Genomic DNA, 19,451 nt, shown 5'->3' on the forward strand with positions numbered 1-19,451 from the left:
AACCCAAGTCTCAGCAGATTCATTCTGTGCAAATAGATGAATGGATTCTAAAATTAATATGGAAGACAAATCTAGAACAGCTAAAACAGGCTTGAAAAGGTATCATGCTTGTGGAATCCATCTACACAATTTTTTAAAAAGTATTAAGTTATAGTAGTTAAAACATTTGATATTAGTAAAGGATAGACACAGAGAATCAAGAAACAAATGTGCATAAATATAAAATAGGATTCTTTGTGTGTGACAAGGTCTGGCTGGCTGTGCAGCATAGACTGAACTCAAACTCACAATCCTTCTGCCTCTCCCTCCTGAGCTCTAGGACTTACAGTTGTGTGTCACTGTGCTCAGCTTTCATTTGAGCTTAGATGGAAATGTGAAAATAATTCAGGTTACTTTTCCACAACTGGTATTGGAACAGTTACACATCTGTATGCGGCAATAATCCTCAGAGTAGTTTCACATTTTTTTTTTTTTTGCCAGTCCTGGGGCTTAAACTCAGGGCCTGAGCAGTGTCCCTGAACTTTCTCAAGGCTAGAGCTCTACTACTTGAGCCACAGCACCACTTCTGGCTTTTTCTATGTATGTGGTACCAAGGAATCAAATCCAGGTCTTCGTACATGCTAGGTAAGCACTCTACCACTGGGCCAAACTCCTGGCCCATATATCTTATACAAAGATTTAGTTCAGATAGATCTATTGCAAATTTTAAAACTGTAACAACTTTAAGAAACAAAGGAGAGTCTTTGAAACCTAGTTATGTTGAGCAAAAATTTTTTTCTTCAGATTGTCCTTAAGGCCTTTCATTCAAGGCTAGCACTCTACCACTTGAGCCGCAGCATTACCTCTGGTTTTCTGGTGGTTAATTGTAGATGAGAGTCTCACAGACTTTTTTGCCTTGGGCTGGTTTTGGGATCTTCAGATCTCAGCCTCCTGAGTGGCTATGATTACAGGTATGAGCCACGGATGTCCTGCAAGAAGTTCTTTCTTAGACCGCTGAAAGCATGATGTATAAAGCAAAAAATGTGATAAATAGGACCTAATCAAAATTTAGCACTTCTGCTATGCCAAGAGATGCTGTTAAGAAAACGAAAAGATTCTGGGCAATGATGGTACATGCTCAGGAGGCTACAATCTGAGGATTGACGTTCAAAGCTAGCCTGGGCAGGAAAGTCTGTGAGATTCTCGTCTTCAGTTATCTAGAGAAAACAAAAATGGAAGAATGTTAGCCTTGAGTTAAAAAAAAAAAAAAAAAAAAAAAAAGCTTAGGGACCGTGCCTAGGCCCTGAGTTCAAGCTCCGTAACTAGCCCCCCAAAAAAAAAAAAAAATCAAGAAAGGAGGCACCAGCTCCATGCTGGGGAATCAAACTTGCAACACATGGACAGCCAAGGAATTATACCTGAACTATATCAGATAAAGAACTTTGAAAACGAAACACAAAGAACACAAGCAATCAAGCCCTTTGCCAGCTTTTTCCTGAATTGCTTGCCTTCTTTGTGAGGCAAAAGACTCGAACAGAGTTCACCAGGGAGGCTGCACAGCTGGCCGGATGGACATGCTCAGTGCCTGTCACAGAAAAGTGTGGCTTAACCATGGCACACCTCTCAGAAGGCCTGGAGTAAAGCACGGTGGCAGCAGCAGTGCTGGAGGAGGACATGGCCTGCACCATGTTTCCTATTTCTATGACCTGTCCATGTCCAGTACTCGTGGGTGTGAACCTGAGTTCTGTTCACTAGGAATTGTTCACGAGTGTGTAACATTCATGGCAAGATAAGTAGGTTTCCAGGAACACAGCCCAGGGGCTAAGTTCACTCACGCTGTTGTGCACATCACCACCATTCACCTCCAAGCCCGTGACCCCTGAACTGACCCCTGAACTCCCCTGCCTGCCTGCCTGCCTGCCTGCCTGCCTGCCTCCCTCCCTCCCTCCCTCCCTCCCTCCCTCCCTCCCTCCCTCCCTCCCCCCTCTCCCCTTCCCCTCCCTCCCTCCCCCTCTCTCTATCTCCATCTTTCTCCTTCTCTCTGCTTCTCTCTCCCTCCCTCTCCCCCCTCCCTCTCTCCCCCCTCTCCCCTTCCCCTCCCTCCCTCCCCCTCTCTCTATCTCCATCTTTCTCCTTCTCTCTCCTTCTCTCTCCCTCTCTCTCCCTCCCTCTCCTTCCCTCTCCCTCTCCCCCTTCCTCCCTCCCCCCTCTCTTTCTCCATCTTTCTCCTCTCTCCTTCCCTCTCCCTCTCTCTCTCTCTCTCCCTCTCCCTCTTTCCCCCTTCCCCTCCCTCTTTCCCTCTCTCTCTCTCATCCATACTGTTCAAAGTATCTGTTCAGGTATGAGTGAGCTCATAGAACATGGTCTGGCTGTTCCATCACACAGAACAATGTTTTCGGGACTTATCTATACTATAAATTATATTAAGGGCTGGGAGTTTGGCCTAGTGGTTAAAGTGCTTGCCTAGCAGGCATGGAGACCCGGGTTCGATTCCTCAGTACCACATACATAGAAAAAAGCCGGAAGTGGTGCTGAGGCTCAAGTGGTAGAGCTCTAGCCTTGAGAAAGTCTAAGGACAGTGCTCAGGCCCTGAGCTCAAGCCCAGGACTGGCAAAAAAAAAAAAAAAAAAAAAAAAAAAAAACTAAGCCAGGAGCTGTGGCTCATACTTGTAATGCTAGCAACTCAGGAGGTTGAGATCTTGAGAACTACACTTCAAACCAGTGAGGTCAGGAAAGTCCCTGACATTTTTATCTCCAGTTAGCCACCAGAAAACCAGAAGTGACGATGTGCCCCGTTGGTAGAGTGCTGTTCTTTTTTTTTTTTTTAATATATTTTTATTGTAATTAATAGAAGGGTTACATGATATTTGCCAGATAAATGGTGCATTAATTCCCATACATTGATACCCTTTCACATGTCTTAGTCCCCATTTCCCTTCCCCCCTCCCCCACCCCTCATAGAGTGCTATTCTTGCACAAAAAAGCTCAAGAACAGCACTCAGGTCCTGAGTGTGAATTCAAGCCTCTGGGCATACACACATGTTTTTTTTTGTTGTTTTTTTTTTGGTGCCAATCCTGGGCTTGAGCCCAGGGCCTGAGCACTGTCCTTGGACTTTCTCAAGGCTAGAGCTCTACCACTTGAGCCTCAGCACCACTTCTGGCTTTTTTCTGTGTATGTGGTACCGAGGAATCGAACCCAGGTCTTCATGCATGCTAGGCAAGCACTTTAACCGCTAGGCCAAGCTCCTGGCCCCCACACATGTTTTTTGTTTGTCTTGTTTTTTGTTTTGGTTCTGGTGGGTTTAAACTCAGTGCCTTCTGGTCATAGGCAGGGACTTCACCACTTGAGTCATGTCTGCAGCCCTTTCCTTTTTTTTTGGTGGGGCATGAACTCTGGGGCCTGGGTACTGGCCAGCAATCTGGTGGTTAATTGGAGAGAAGAGTCTCCCGGGGACTTTAGTAGCAGCTGGCTTCAAACCCCAATCCTCAGATCTCAGCCTCCTGAGTTACACCTCCTGATTACAGGCGTGAACCACCGGGTCTGACTCCTTTCTTCCTTTCTTAACACTAAATAATATACTGTATGCGGGCCTACCACATTTTGTTTAGCCAGTTATAGAGATATGTTTGAGTTGCTTCTACTTTTTTTTTTTTTTTTTTTTTTGTCCGTTGTGGGACTTGACCTCTGGGCCTGGGCGCTGTCCCTAAGCTTTGCAGCTCAAGGCTAGTGCTCTACCACTTTGAGCCATAGCACCACTTCCCATGTTGGGTGGTTAATTGGGGCTAAGAGCCTCGCAGACTGTCATGCCTGGGCTGGCTTTGAACTGCCGTCCTCAGATCTCAGCCTCCTGAGTAGGTAAGATGATAGGCATGAGCTGCCGATGCCCCACTTTGGTTGGAGTTTTTTAAGCATTGGTCTCCTGTATCTTAGGACTAATCCAGCTGAAAGTGCAGCGGGGCATCAGAGCTCATGCCTCTGATCCTAGCCACTCAGGAAGCTATGAATGGGAGGACCTTGATTCAAAGCCATCTGGGCAGAAAAATTTGTGAGACCCTTTCTGAATTCGTGGCTGGACACTGGCACGGACCTGTCATCCTAGTGTATGACCCCACCCTGGCGGGGTCAGAAGAATTGCTGTTCCAGGCCAGGCAGGGCCCAAAAGTTCAAAAGATGCATCTCCACAGATGGAGGCTAAATGAAGTGCCATAGGCCTGTCATTGCAGAAACTGTAGGAACCCTAAATACACAGACTGCAGCCAGGCAAGTGCACAAGCAGGAAGCAAGGCCTGCCTCGAACATCCAAGCCAGGTGCCATGGCTCACACCTGTCATTCTACTATTGAAGAGGCCAAGTGACATCTGAGGATCAAAGTTTGAAACCAGCCTGGGCATGAACATCTGAGACTGTTATCTCCAGTTAACTACCAAAAAACTGGAAGTAGAGATGTGACTCAAGTGATGGAGAGCTAGCCTTGAATTAAAAAAGCTCAAGGACAGGGCCAGGAGTTTGGCCTAGAGTTGAGTGCTTGTCCCAGGTTCAGTTCCTCAGTACCACATACACAGAAAAGGCCGGAAATGGTGCTGTGGCTTAAGTGGTAGAGCTCTAGCCTTGAGAAAACCCAAGGACAGTGCTCAGTCCCTGAATCCAAGGTCCAGGACTAGCATTAACAAAATAGACAAGCAAACAACAGTAAGAACAACCAAGTCGGAAACCGGACTGGAGGCCTGCTCACTGTGTTCACTGGTAGGCCCCCTGTTGAGCAAGCCCTCTGCCCCAAGTTCAAGCTCTAGTACTGAGGGGACGGGACAGGGGGGTGGAGGGCTGGGGAAGAATTCATAGAACACTTCCACTTCGATTAGCTACAAAAATTATAACTAGGAGCCAGGTGTGGTGGCTCACACCTGTAATCCTAGCTACTCAGGAGGCTGAGGTCTGAGGATTGTGGTTCAAAGCCAGCCGGGGCAATAAAAAACCTGAGACTTTTATCTCCATTCATTAACCACTAGAAAAACAGGAAGCGAGACTGTGACTCAAAGGGTAGGATGGTAGCCTTGAGCTGAAGAGCTCAGGGACAGCGCCCAGGCCCACAGGTCAGTCCCCATGGCCAAAAAAAAAGGAATAGACTCAGCAGCAAAATACAATCAAAATCCAAAATCCAGTGTGCAAAAACAATTCATTAAAACAAGAAGAGCTGGGTGCCTGTCGCTCACAACTGTAATCCTAGCTCCTCAGGCGTCTAGGCAACAAAGTCTGTGAGACTAATCTCCAATAAACTTCAGAAAAAGCTGGCAGTGTCACTGTGGCTCAAGTGGTAGACCACTGGCCTTGAGCAAAAGAAGCTAAAGGACAGTGCCTAGGCCCAGTGTTCTAGCTTCAGGACTGAAAAAATTTAAAGATTTTAATAAAAATCCTTGAAAAGAGAAAAAATGTGAATTAAAAGGTCAAACCAAAAAATAGAAAAATGGTGTTTACCTGCCCTGAAGGAAGAGCATGACCGGAAGGGGACCCGAGAGCTATAGCAAGCACGGTAGTAGGCAGGAGTGCAGAGAGTGGGTCAGGGTGGGAGAGGAGAGGTCAAAGTATGCTGTGTGCGAATGATGTACAATGGCATTTCAGATTATCAGGCAGAAGATGTACAGATACTGGAGGAGCTGGTGACTTCGGAAAACCACCTGAGAGATTCTTTTTCTTTTTGTGGGTCATGGGGCTTGAACTCAGCCTGGGCACTGTCCCTGAGCTCTTCAGCACAAGGCTACCACCCTACCCTTGAGCCAAGCCCCACTTTCCATTTTCTAGAGGTTAATTGGAGATAAGAGTCTCAGGGCCTTTTGTGTCTGGGCTGGCTTGGAACCTTGATCCTCAGATCTCAGTCTCCTGAGTAGCTAGGATTACAGGCGTGATCCACCGTGCCTGGCTCCTAAGAGATTCTTTGCTCATAAAATCCCCTTGAATATCCAAGATTAAAAGCATATAAGGAATTTGGAGAAAACAAAAATATATGTTACCATCACTTGAAGATACCTTCAGGTGGCTGTTTGCTGAGGATTTCGGTTCAAAGCCACTCTGGGCAGAAAAGCCTGCAGTCCTGGGCTTGAGCTCAGAGCACTGTCCTTGGGCTTTCTCAAGGCTAGAGCTCTACCACTTGAGCCACAGCATCGCTTCTGGCTTTCTCTATGTATGTGATACTGGGGAATGGAACTGGGGTCTTGGTGCATGCTAGGCCAGCAATCTACCACTAGGCCATCCCCCCAAACCCCCTTGCAAGACTCTTATCTCCAGTTAACTACCCAGATGCTAACTCAAAATATCAAGAAGACTAATCAACGTGAGTATCGAAACAGACCCTTTACATGGAAAAATAAAAGGCAAGTAGCAGGCTGGAAGCATATGTGTGTAAGGCAGACACAAAGATTGATACCCTCAAAGCTTTAAAGGACCAGTAAGGGACTGACAAGCAGCCTAAAGTAAAAGTGACAGCTGGATGCTCATGGTTTATAACTAATTCTAACCATTCAGGAGGTTCAGATCTGTTAGCTAGCCTGGGCTAACAGATTGCAGCAACTCATATCTCCAGTTAACCAGCAAAGGGTCAGAACTGGAGATGTGGCTCTAGTGGTAGAGCATGAAGAAAAAAGCTGAGCAAGAATGCACGACCCTGAATTCAAGCTCCAATACCAGCATGAATTTAACTACTGGCCAGTTTTTATGGCTCACACCTAAAATCCTAACTACTCAAGAGGCTGAGATCTAAGGATCACAGTTCAAAGCGGGAAAGTCTGTGAGACTCTTAACCACTAATTAACCACTCGAAAACTGGAATTGGCACTGTGGCTCAAAGTGTTAGAGTGCTTGCCTTAAGCCAAAGAGCTAATGCCCCAAGTTCAAGCCACATAGTGAACAGCAACAAGAACAAAAAGAACGTACTCAAATGTTTAATATAAATGGAATCATACAACAATTGGCTTTTTGTCACTTAGCATGTCTTCAAGGTTTACAAACAGGTTTATTATCTCCGCTTGGAATGTGAATTCTGTGGTGTTTCTTGTTTCAGTGGCAGGCGGCTCTCCTAGAGCTTGATGCCTCTACGTTGTAAGCGCTGACCAACTACAGAAAGCTTGAGGGCGGGAGGTGAGCGGTGACACTGTTGGGGTCTCACACAGCAAGCTGCCATGCTGCCATTAGGGACAAGCTCTGAAGCAGCACTGGCTGTATAACTGGTGCAGTTCACTGCAAAAATAAATTAAAAGGCGCTTTTGAAAGCAAAGTCTAGCAGAGCATTCTAATGAGTGGAAGTCTGTGGCCAGCTGTGTAAGCTGTAGACTTATTTAGTCCATTCTGCTTGTGGGAAGGATTTTGAAGAGTGAAGCAAGTTCCAGAACCATGTGAGTATACAGTGTCCCCCAGAGCAGGCTGTGGGTACACACCACGCACTGAGTTTTTTTTAAAGATGTATTTACGGGGCCAGGAGTTTGGCCTAGTGGTAGAGTGCTTGCCTAGCCTGCACGAAGACCCGGGTTTGATTCCTCGGTACTACATGCATAGAAAAAAAGCCGGAAATGATGCTGAGGCTCAAGTGGTAGAGCTCTAGCCTTGAGAAAGTCCAAGGACAGTGCTCAGGCCCCAAGTTCTAGCCCAGGACTGGCCCAAAAAAAAAAAATGTATTTACTTACTGCATAGTTAAAAATGCCAGAAGGTTTGGTTGGCAGTGCACACCTGTAGTCCTACTAATGGGGAGGGTGAGGCAGGAAGACTGCAAGTTCTAGGCCAGTCTGGGCTAACAGTTGGATCCTGTCTCAGAAATCACCTCATCCCCTACCAGGCACTGGTAGCTCATGCCTATAACGCTAGCTACGCAGAGGCTGAGATCTGAGGATCACAGTTCAAAGCCAGCCTGGGCATGAAAGTCCTGTGGTAACCACCGGAAAACCAGAAGTAGGCCTGTGGCTCAAAGTGGTGGAACTCAGGGACAGCAAGCACCAGGCCCCATGATTGACCTGCCCCCTGCCCCTGCCCCCTGCCCCTGCCCCGGGCCAGGCACTGGTGGCTCATGCCTACAATCCTAGCTACTCAGGTGGTTGAGATCTGAAGATCTTAGTTCAAAGGCATCCTGGGTAGAAAAGCCTGCAATAGTCTTCATTTTTTTTCTTTTTAGCTCGTCCTGGGACTTGAACTCAGGGCCTGAGCTCTGTCCCTGAGCTTCTCTGTGCTCAAGACTAACACTCTACCACTTGAGCCACAGTACCTACCGCTTATGGCTTTTTCTGTTTATGTGGTACTGAGTAATTGAACCCAGGGCTTTATGCATACTTGGCAAGCACTCTGTAACTACACCACATCCCCTGTCCAAGCCTGCAATATTCTTATCTCCAGTTAACTATCCAGAAAGCCAGAAGTGAAATAGTGGCTCAAAGTGCTAGAGCCTTAGCCTTGAGTGAAAAAGCTCAGGGACAGGCCCCAAGTTCAAGCCCTAGAACTGGCACAAAAAAATAAATCCTCAGCCCCAAATTTCCCCTAAAAATACCACCTCATATCATTAGGATGCCTATAATTAAAAAGAAAAGCAGAAGAGCAAGTATTGGTAGAATGTGGAGAAGTTGGAACCCTGTGCACTGCAGGTCGGAATGTAAAATGGTGCAGCCACTTTGGAAAATGGCCCGGCAGCTTCTTAAATTATTAAAGCCAGGTGTGGGTGGCTCACACTTGTAATCATAGCTGCTCAGGAAGCCGAGATCTTAGGATCAAGGTTCAAAGCCAACTTGGGCAGGAAAGTCTATGAAATAATTTAATTATTACCAAAAAAAACCCTGGAAGTAGAGTTGTAGGTCAAGTGGTAGAGCACTAGCCATGAACAAAAATGGTCAGAGACAATACCCAGGCCCTGAGTTCAAACCTAAGGACCAGCCCAAAAATGAGAGCGGGGGGAGGGGCGGAATTAAACCCAGAAACTACTCAGTGCATGTGCCCAAAAGAAATGACAATGTATTTGTAGTAACGTTGTCCATAATAGGCAAAAGCCAGACATCCACCAACTGAAGAAGAAGTAAGCATGAGCTGCCCCTGCAGGTTCAGCCACGAGCGGTCAAGGACCGGTGTGGGTTGCAACACTAGTATGTCTTGAAAATGTGCTTAGTCTCAGAAACCGGACTCCAATGTTTATGTGTAATTCTACTAGATGAGATGAATAGCAAGTGGAGAAATAAGAAGTAGGTTTGTGGTGGGCTGGGGCTTGGGAAATAGCAGCTGCTGGTGGCTACAGCGTTTCTTTTAGGGGTGATCACAGCCTAATACCTTATTTATTGGTGATGGCTGCCTGCCTCTGAAGTATACTACACTCTGTTGACTTGTGCACTTTAAGAACTGAGAGTTCAACAAAGCAGAGCTGCTATATAAAATCACACAAGCCAGGTGGAGTGGTTTGTTCTTGTAATTCTAACCCTTGGAAGGCTGAGACAGGAGGATCCAAAGTTGGAGGCCTTCGTGGGCTACATAATGAGACACTCTGTCTCAGAAACATAAATCATGTAGGGGCCAGGAGTTTAGCCTAGTGGTAGAGTGCTTGCCTAGCATGCACAAAGATCGAGTTTGATTCCTCGGTACCACATACATAGAAAAAGCTGAAAATGGTGTTGTGGCTCAAGTGGTAGATCACTAGTCTGGAGAAACAGTGCTCAGGCCCTGAGTTCAAGCCACAGGACCGGCAACCACAACAACAAAAACCATTAATCATGTATACACACACATACACTAAGGCATTCTCAGGGAGGCATAGAACACACCTTTGTTTTTTTCTTTTCTCCTCCAGGCATCCACTATTCCCATTACTAGCTTTGTTGTTTGAAAAATGTGAACAGTCCACACAAGGTTCAGAAGGCACAACTTCTGCCAGTTTTGACGTGGACATTGAGAACTTCGTCAGGAAACAGGAAAAAGAAGGAAAGCCCTTCTTCTGTGAAGATCCCGAAACAGACAACTTAGTAAGTAAAGTCAGTGTGTTACTTTTCACAACTTTTTAAATCCTTTTATTACTGGGCATGGTGGCTCACACCTACAATCCTAGCTACTCAGGAGACTGAAATCTGAGGATCATGTTTCAAAGCCAGCCCCATCACTAAAGACTGAGAGACTTATCTCCAATTAATCACCAGAAAACTGGAAGTGGCGCTGTGGCTCCAGGGGTAGGGCGGTAGCCTTGAGCTGAAGAACTCAGGGACAGCACCCAGGCCCAGAGTCCAAGCCCCATGATTGATTTAAAAAAAAAAAATCCTCATGAAATTTGAAGCTTCTAATGAAAAAATTCCACCAGAAAATTGTATCATGAAACAGCTTAGTTTCCAATATGTCAAAAACCCATGGCTCTGTCTTCTGGTTTCTGGTGACCTTATCTTTTGATGAATGAATAAAAGACTCTTGGCCTCCATCCTGGTTGGTGCAGTTCTTTGCAAAGGTTCCACAGCACTCCTGTGTGCCCACCTTTTGTTCTTGGTAAGTCCCTGATCTTGGCATAAGACTTGGTATCCTCCAAACCTAAGTTGGGGGGCCCACTTTCTGCTTCTAGGGCCCCAAATCTAGGTCCCCTGCACTCTGCCACAGAAGAGGAGAATCCTTTGAAGTTGTTAATGTCATTACTGGTCAATTCAAAGTGTGTGGGCAGCCCCCACCACCTCTGTCCACGTCCCCCCCCCGGGCAGTGTGTTGCCTCACCCCCATACTGGGGTGGACACTGACCTGTGCAGGGAGGCCTTCACTGCGTTTCCACAAGCCTTAGTAGTTCTTAGCGGACAAGAATCTTCAGAAAGTATTTTTCCCGAACAAATTGCTCAGGCCTTAGTTGTTTTGTTTGTTTGTTTGTTTGTTTGTTTTTTTATGGGTCAGTGGTCTTGAATTCTGGGCCTGGGCGCTGTTCCTGAGCTCTTGAGCTCAAGGCTACTACCCTACCCATGGGCCTGGGCCCCACTTCCTGTTTTCTTGTGCTTAATTGGAGATAAGGATCTCATGGACTTTAGTGCTTTGAACCAAGATCCTCAGGTCTCAGCCTCCTGAGTAGCCAGGATTACAGGTGTGAGCCAAGGTGCCCCACAGCCCTTAAATTTGTTTTTGTTTATTGCACATTTACTCTTTTCCACCTAATAGAGTGTATAGAGAGTTACCTGAGTCTCCTCATCTCACCCTTAGGGTGAGGCGGGGTCTGTCCATCCCTCCATGGACCTACAGCTGACCTTCTTCCTGAGGGGAGCAGGTGCTCTTTACAGCCCTGTTGTTTCATGCTGTGAGCCGGAGACTGCAGGGGCACTGGTGATCATGAGTGGTAACAGAGTTAAGGTCGTTGCTATGAGTGATGTGTTGCTGAGGGACAAATTACCTCCAAGTATAGTGACTTCCTATACAATGATGAAACTTTAGAAATGTCAGAGAAAATCTTTGGGTGAGCAGAGTTCTTGGACTTGATACTAGACATACAATCCAGAGAGCTGGACGGTATTGAAATGAGGAAGCACGTGTGGCTTAGCTGTGGCTGTAGAGATGTTGTACAGCTAAGGTAAGAGACCTGCTTAGCTGCAGAGATGTGGGGCTGGGCTGTGGCCCAGGTGTTGGCAGGGACAGAGCCGCTTGTAGCATGGCTGCTCTGAGGGTGTCTCTGGGCTCCATGTGGTGGGTATACCAGATGCCCACCACAGCTGAGAGCGTGAACCAGCAGTGGTGCTGGGACATTGCCCGTGTGTGATTTCAGACATGGTTCCAACTCTATTGTTGGTACTCAGGTTGTCTCCACCTGATAACCAAGCGCCATGACGTGTGATGGTGATGCTGTCCTCTGGTCTCATCTCACTGTTCATTGCCTGTGTCTAGATGGTGAAAGCAATCCAGGTCCTGCGCATTCATCTTCTTGAGCTGGAGAAGGTTAATGAACTCTGCAAAGATTTCTGCAGTCGGTACATTGCCTGTCTGAAGACAAAAATGAACAGTGAGACCCTGCTGAGCGGGGAGCCTGGAAGCCCCTACTCCCCCGTGCAGTCCCAGGTACTGTATTTGGGGCCCGCCCTGCTTCTTGTTCACTGTAACCTTGGTGTTGGCTCCTGAGACCCAGCAGCATCTTTACAGGTGCTGCGCTACCTTGATGACTGCTCTACTGCAGTGATCTGAGTCTCTGAACTTGGTCTGGCTTAGGAATGGCTCAGCTTAGAGATCTGTCTTGCTGAGGGAGTGGGGTTGGGGTGAGTCTCCATCTGTATTCCAGGGCCCACTGGCCTGGCCATGTTTATGGGGAGTAGAAGAGTACCATTTGCTTCTTCAGCTTGACAGAATACCAAAGCACACTGATAATTAAGTGCTGATCATTGTATTTAGTACAGTTTTACATCTCTTTTTCATACGGGATGCTTTTTTCTGAAAACTTGTCATCAAGTCTGTGCTGCACCTCAGGCCTGCCCTTTGTTGTGATAGTACTATGCTCTTCCTTTGAATCTTGAACAGGTTTCTCCCTCCCCCCGCCCCACAGTGATCACCACAATGTGTGCTCTACTGTTTAGCAGGTTCAGAGTGCTATCACAGGCACCCTCAGTCCCCAGGGAATTGTGGTACCAGCCTCTGCCCTGCAGCAGGGAAACGTAACCATGGCGACGGTGGCAGGTACGACAAGACACGTCCATTTTCTCTATGAGATTTGGCAGAATATAAATATATTATATTTGAATGAGTGTATAAATATGAATTTTAAGATTTTATATTTTTCTTAATTTTGCAGTACTTTGATTAATACTTGCTCCTGATATAATCATACTAAACTCTAGTTCTTTGACTGTTTATTTACTAATTAGCAACAAATATAATATTTAAATTGCATTTTTCCTACCTAAAGTATATATATAAAGGACCTAATACAGGTGCTGAAAGTACATAGCAAAAAATAATTGTGCTTTTCAAATAAGAATTTTGAATTAGGGGCCAGGAGTTTGGCCTAGTGGTAGAGTGCTTGCCTAGCATGCACAAAGACCTGGGTTCGATTCCTCAGTACCACATACATAGAAAAAAGCTCAAGTGGTAGAGCTCTAGCCTCAAGAAAGAAGTTCAAGGACAGTGCTCAGGCCCTGAGTTCAAGCCCCACAACTGGCAAAAAAAAAATTGAATTATACTTTTAGCAGCATCTGATAAAGCTAAATTGTATCATGAACTGTTAATTTAGCAAAAGTTATGGGCCTACTTTTAGTATTTCTCATCTAACAAAAACCATTTCAAAAGGGATTGATTCTAGCATTCCTTGGCATATATAGACTGTTACAAATTAAAAAAAAAAAAAGTCTTACAAAGGGAGTGGAGCAGGGCATGCTGGGTATGGAGCAGAACATGCTGACTAATAGTGTATACTATTTCGAAATGTCACATAATAGCAGAATGGGAAACCTCCCAGGAAAAAGAACACTAGTGACCAGCCGAGTGCCACTGGTTCCGGCCTATAATCCTAGCTACTCAGGACCCTGAGGTCTGAGGATCTCAATTCAAAGCCAGCCCTAGCAGAAAAGTCTGGAGACTCTTCAACTGACCACCAGAAAATCGGAAATGTTACTGTGATTCAAAGTGATAGAGCACTAGCCTGAGCAAAAGAGCTCAGGAATATCGCCCAGGCCCCAAGTTCAGGCCCATGACCAACAAGCGACAGCAGCAACTACAGAACTAGTGGTCAGAATTTAACCAGAACCATTTTTTTTTTTAAATCTGGAGCTGCTAGCCAATCTTTCATATGTGAAAGAAAGTAGAGGCAGAGGCAGGTTGAAGGAAGGACATGAAAGTCTCCTTTGGTTCAGTAGGGGACCAATTTTGTTTGATAATTTGTAGCAGCAAGTCAGTTTACAAAGTATTGTTGATCCATTTGAAGTGACTAAAATGCTCATTAAAGTGTACTTTTAAAAAATTCCTTCTTAAGTAGAATAAGTGGTAAAGTAGCTTAGCTCTTAAAGTTTCTTCTCCCTCTTGAGGTGGCACCGTGTACCAGCCTGTCACCGTTGTCACTCCACAAGGCCAGGTGGTCACACAGGCCTTGTCTCCTGGGACAATTAGGATCCAGAACTCTCAGGTGAGTACCACCTTCTAAAGGCTGGGGGTCAGGGTGTCCATGTGGGTGGCACTGAGGGACAGTCCAGGGGTGGGCCATCCCCTCTGCTTGAAGGCTGTTGTGTCTCTGGACAGTCTCCACTCAGGCTGAATATATATCAGTTTGTTTCTTTTTGCTTCCCATCTCCCTTGCTGTGGAAAATTTGCAAGTTGCAGGAAAGTCTTTCCTGACCCTAGAAGCTAGCTATCTGTTAGCCAGCTCTGCCCAGGCTCCTGAGTTGGGAGGCTCTATAGCTACAGACCAGCAAGACAAGTCCCAGCCTGAATGCCCAGCAGGAGCTGGCAGGACAATCCCTGGTCACTGGAAGCTTTCCGGGCACTCTGCAGTGTGTCTCTCTGTGTCTGAGGCACTCGATTTAAAGCAGACCCCAATAAAGCCCAAAGGGAGCACTAGCCAGGGTTCTCAGTGCCCCTATTTCGAGTGTGTAGCCTCCGTAACAGGAGAGACAGCTGCGCAGGTCAGCAGGGACAGGCAGACATGCACACTGTGCCCTGGCCCTTCCCCGCTCCTTCCCAGCAACCCGTTAGGCTGCCAAGATCCCTTTAAATTTCAAAGCTATAAGCCCTTTGTGTTTCTTTATTGTGACCTAGGTTTCAAGGAGAAGGATCTGACTTAAGTTCTCATTTTGGGCAGGTTGATTGAGTTTGTGTTAGACCTGGGTTTCTGCTCCCTCCCTTCCACACGTGGCTTCTGTGCGCTGGATGCCAGGGCAGATCTGAGTGTGCCGTGCTGAGTGTGCAGGTGGGCTGCAACCAGCTGCTGCCTTTGGACTCCAGGCTTCAGTGGCATAGGGAAGCAGCCAGACCCCATCAAGGCTGCCCCTCAGCCCTCCTGGGCCTGACAGAGACGCGGCACTGGGCCTGGGCTACAGGAGCAGTTTCTTGTCCTGGCACAGACAGACTCAGGGGGCTTACGCCCCAAAAGCCGAGTGACCAGAACAGCGTGCTCCTGTCCTCCAGGCCCCCACGTCCTTTCTCTAGCACATGTTTACATAGTATTTCACTGGGCCAAGGATGCCGACTTTCACTGGTGATGCCTGTGTGCTGCTCTGCCCACAGGGCTCAGCCTCCATCCTCGTCGTTGCTTTAGCCCTGCTCTCTCCAGGCCTCGCATCATCCAGACATTCCTGTTGTAGTTAAAATTCCTGTCATGGGGCCGGGAGTGTGGCCTAGTGGTAGAGTGCTTGTTTAGCAAGCACAAAGCTGTGGGTTCAGTTCCTTAGTACCACATACACAGAAATAACTGGAAGTAGTGCTGTGGCTCAAGTGGCAATAGTGCTAGCCTCGAAAAAAGCACAAGGACAGTGCTCAGGCCCTGAGTTCCTGCCCCAGGACTGGAAAAGAAAATACCTTGATAACAGTGCTGTCTAGTTGAATAGCTTCCTAGTGTGAAATTAGAGGAAAACGTTTCCAAGTCAGATATCTTACGTACCTTGTTGTCTTGTTAGGAAGAACATTTTCTACTTAACTGAATTTTCTTAGGAACCAAGTTTGCTATTTAAATAGAAAAGCTGTAAAATATGTACTGCAATGGAAGACTCTTTCTTCCTTTCTTTCTTCCTTTCTTCCTTTCTTTCTTTCTTTCTTTCATTTTATTATTATTTTTGTCATTCATGTGAGATGGAAGATTTTCTTACCCGGGCCTGTGTGACAACCTCAGCCCCCTCAGCTGGACACCACAGCCAGAAAGATTGTGACAGTTACCTTTTTCCAAAGTTGTGGCTCAAGTGGTAGCCTTGAGTACAAAAGCTCAGGGACAGCTCCCACTTCCTGAGATCAAGTCCCAGGACTGGCATAAAACCAGAAAAACCCAGGTGGGTGCTGTGGCTCACGCCTGTCATCCTAGCTACTCAGGAGGCTAAGTTCTGAGGATCATGGTTCAGATCTAGCCTGGGCACTAAAAAGTCTGTGTGAAGGGGCCGGGAGTTTGGCCTACTGGTTAAAGTGCTTGCCTAGCATGCACGAAGACCCGGGTTCGATTCCTTGGTACCACATACATAGAAAAAAGCCGGAAGTGGTGCTGAGGCTCAAGTGGTAGAGCTCTAGCCTTGAGAAAGTCCAAGGACAGTGCTCAGGCCCTGAGCTCAAGCCCAGGACTGGCAAAAAAAAAAAAAAAAAGTCTGTGTGACTGATCTCTAATTAATCACCAGAAAACCCGAAGTGGTGCTGTGGCTCCAGGGGTAGGGCGGTAGCCTTGAGCTGAAGAGCTCAGGGACAGTGCCCAGGCCCAGAGTTCAAGACCTATGACTGACAAAAACAAAAACAAAAAACAAAACAAAGAAACCATCAGTGTGTGGGTGACAGTCATAGGTGACCTTCTGGCCCTTGTCCAGCCCTTTTCTGTCACTCAGGGCTTCCTGCCTTGTGGGTATCATGTCAGCCTCAGGAAGGCTGATGTGGAGGGTGGAGATGGTGTCCCTTGCAGCCATCTTGGAGGGCATGGGTCACCACTGTGGAGGACGCATTGCCCTCACCGAGCGTGGCATCTGGGACTTGCCTTGCCTTCCTGCAGCTTGTCACCAAGAAGCCTTAGTTCCACTACCAGCACAAGCCCACTTAGAAATTAGTTTGTGAAGTGCAGCTGCAGAGTGCCCCTCTGCCCTCTTGGCCCCACCACTCATTTTTTTTTTTTCTTTCTTTCTTTTTTTTTTTTTTTTTGCCAGTCCTGGGCTTGAGCTCAGGGCCTGAGCACTGTCCTTAGACTTTCTCAGGGCTAGAGCTCTACCACTTGAGCCTCAGCACCACTTCTGGCTTTTTTCTATGTATGTGGTACCAAGGAATCGAATCCCGACCTTGGTGTTCCCATCCTGGAACCACCGGTATGGCCAGTTGGACTCCTGGAAGGATGTCATTTACTCCTGGAAGAGTCCAAGGACTTTACCAGATATGGGGCAGGAAGTGGGGCTGAAGAGCAAAGAGAGCTTCCTGTGTTAGATGAGGCCCCACAGAGTCTGGCTTGTACACCTTCACCATAAAGCATGCCACCAGTGCCTGGGAGAGCCTGGGGACAGTCTCCCCTCTAAAGGCACCAGTGCCCGGGAGAGCCTGGGGGAGAGTCTCCCCTCTAAAGTCGGCAGTTGCATGTTCGTGTCTAAAACTATTTGTCAAATGTTAAAAGCTCCAGTTACAGTTGAACCAAGATCTCAGCATCCTACATCAAGATGACGGCTCATCCAAGAACAAGAGGGGTGTCCTGCCAAAGCATGCCACCAACGTGATGCGGTCCTGGCTCTTCCAGCACATCGGGGTAAGGGTGCCCAGCTGCCCTCTGCGCATGCGCCATGTTCCTGTGTGCAGCAGGCCCAGGCCTGTGGGTTTGGTGTTAGGTTGAGTGTGGGCTGAGCACAGGTCCCTGAAATGGTTTTGAAGCACATACAACACAGGATGCCCTGGAGGAGAGTTCACTTTGCTCTTGCTAATTGTGTGCATGTGTGAGGAAACCATTTTAGGTCTGATGAGAGCATGGGGTTCCTTGAGACAGAAAAGAGGAGGTGTTCATGCAAACCTTGGAAGGAAAGCAGTATTTCATGTTGTGTTACAAGGATGTCATGACGTTAGATGCTATGTGCACAGGGAAAGGCCATGTTGTGGGCATGGTGGAACACGGAGGTGCTAGTGGGGGGCATTCCCCTTCTCCCACATTTTTCTTTCTTTGCAATACCTCATGCTGGGCAAATGGTTGGCCACTGTGCTACACGACCAGCCCATGTTCTTTGAGACAGGGTCTGTCTGTGTAGCTGTCCTTCCAGCTTCTGCCTCCCCAGTGCTGGAGTCACAGGATAATAGCACCATGCCCCGCTCGGTTTCTAGTTTCTGAGGCTTTTGTTTGTGTGTGTGTCATAGTCCTGGGGCTTAAACTTAGGGTCTGGTGCTCTCATTTCGCTTTTCTGTTCCAGGCTGGTGCTCTACCACTTATGCCATACCTCCACGTTTCTTGATAGTGAATTGGAGATAAAGGGCTCTCAGATTTGTCTTCCTAGACTGGCTGAAAACTGTGGTCCTCCGATCTTAGCCTCTTGAGTAACTAGGATTGCAGGCGTGAGCCACTGGCAGCCAGCACATTTTGAGACTTACAGGGAAAAATATTTATACTTTTCCAACCTTAAGCTCAGACCTGCTTACTCACCTGTCATAGCAAATCAAATTTATTCTGCTGATCAGCTTGTGTGCCAAGGTAGATGTGATACTGTTCCATCCCTTCATTGGTCTGGGACTCCCAGTCCTGTAAGGTTTAAACCACATCCAGGACAGATACCAACTTCCCTACTTTGATGGTGCAGTTTATACCTGAGGGCTCAGAAGTCCAGTGCAGCGTTTGGTGCATGCACTTGAGGATAAACGCCCTCCTGGCCAGCGCACACAGGGCTGTGAAATGGTTCCCTGTGTCAGAGGGAGGAATGTCTGGCCAGGGGCCATTTAGGACCCTTGGAATCATTTTGTACATGACAGGACAGGCCCATCTGCTTCTCAACAGCTTCCTATGGCTCCTCTGCCTGTACTGACCATTGTATGGCTAGCTCTCATGTTCTAAGTATCCACATGGCCCTTGGGAGAAAAATGGTTCCCCACCCTGCTAGATAGAAATCCTTTTCTGTGGGTGCAGTTAGCTGTCTGCAGATGAAAGATAATCCCCCACAGCTGGGGCTCACAGGCCATGGCCCACCCTCATCTTCAGTGTGCTCTGGCAGCTGCGAGGCACAGAAAATTATCGAGTGTGAGGATTTGTAGCTAGATCTAAAATACAACTGAACACGATAACGTCTGGAGGACTTGGCACTCACATGCGCAAACTAAAGAGGATGCCCTCGGGAGGAGCCGAAAAGTGTAATCCTCCAGACATTTAAAACACTTCAGCAGCATGAACGCTAAGAAATGGCAGCATGGGGTTTTGTTGGTGGTGCTGTGGTGGTGGTTTGTTTTTACGTTTGTTTTTGTCTTTTAAGGGGGAGGCAAGGGATATGCAGAAAGAGAGGAAGACACACAAATGTACTCACTGTGGAAGTGACGCGGGTGACTTGCGGTCAAGGACAGGGAAGCGTGGGGAAGTGCTGGGAAACAAATGTACTCATTACCTGACTTATGCCCCCATAACAGCAATAACATTGTGTTAAGGAAAAAAAAGATTTGTAAGACTAAAGTTAGGTTTGGCTAAAAGTGCTCCTGATACCAGTGTTTGTTCTTGCTGATTTGCGTGCTTCTATTTTCTTCTTAAGAGTTAAAGTCATGGACAAACCCTCCTTTTACTTTTAGCATCCCTACCCAACAGAAGATGAGAAAAAGCAGATTGCTGCTCAGACAAATCTGACTCTACTCCAAGTAAACAACTGGTAAGACAGACGTACAGTTTTTGACACTGTCCTCACTG

At 47.1% G+C, this 19,451-nt stretch overlaps 1 protein-coding gene across 2 annotated transcripts in view; it reads left to right on the forward strand.

Annotated features, from left to right (window-relative positions):
* Positions 1-19,451, forward strand: part of Pknox1 (PBX/knotted 1 homeobox 1) — a 41,144-nt gene that overhangs the window by 18,119 nt on the left and 3,574 nt on the right. The window contains exons 4-9 of one of the 2 annotated variants that reach the window (XM_090349783.1): positions 9,783-9,954; positions 11,828-11,998; positions 12,508-12,607; positions 13,951-14,048; positions 17,205-17,333; positions 19,337-19,413. In XM_090349783.1, the coding sequence (XP_090205909.1) occupies positions 9,783-9,954; positions 11,828-11,998; positions 12,508-12,607; positions 13,951-14,048; positions 17,205-17,333; positions 19,337-19,413 (747 nt within the window). The remainder of the gene's footprint in view (positions 1-9,782; positions 9,955-11,827; positions 11,999-12,507; positions 12,608-13,950; positions 14,049-17,204; positions 17,334-19,336; positions 19,414-19,451) is intronic. The other variant, XM_090349793.1, reaches the window with a different exon arrangement.

Source organism: Megascapheus bottae, chromosome 1, assembly GCF_031878675.1.
Source record: "Megascapheus bottae isolate mThoBot1 chromosome 1, mThoBot2.hap1, whole genome shotgun sequence".
In the NCBI taxonomy this organism is placed as follows: Eukaryota; Metazoa; Chordata; class Mammalia; order Rodentia; family Geomyidae; genus Megascapheus; species Megascapheus bottae.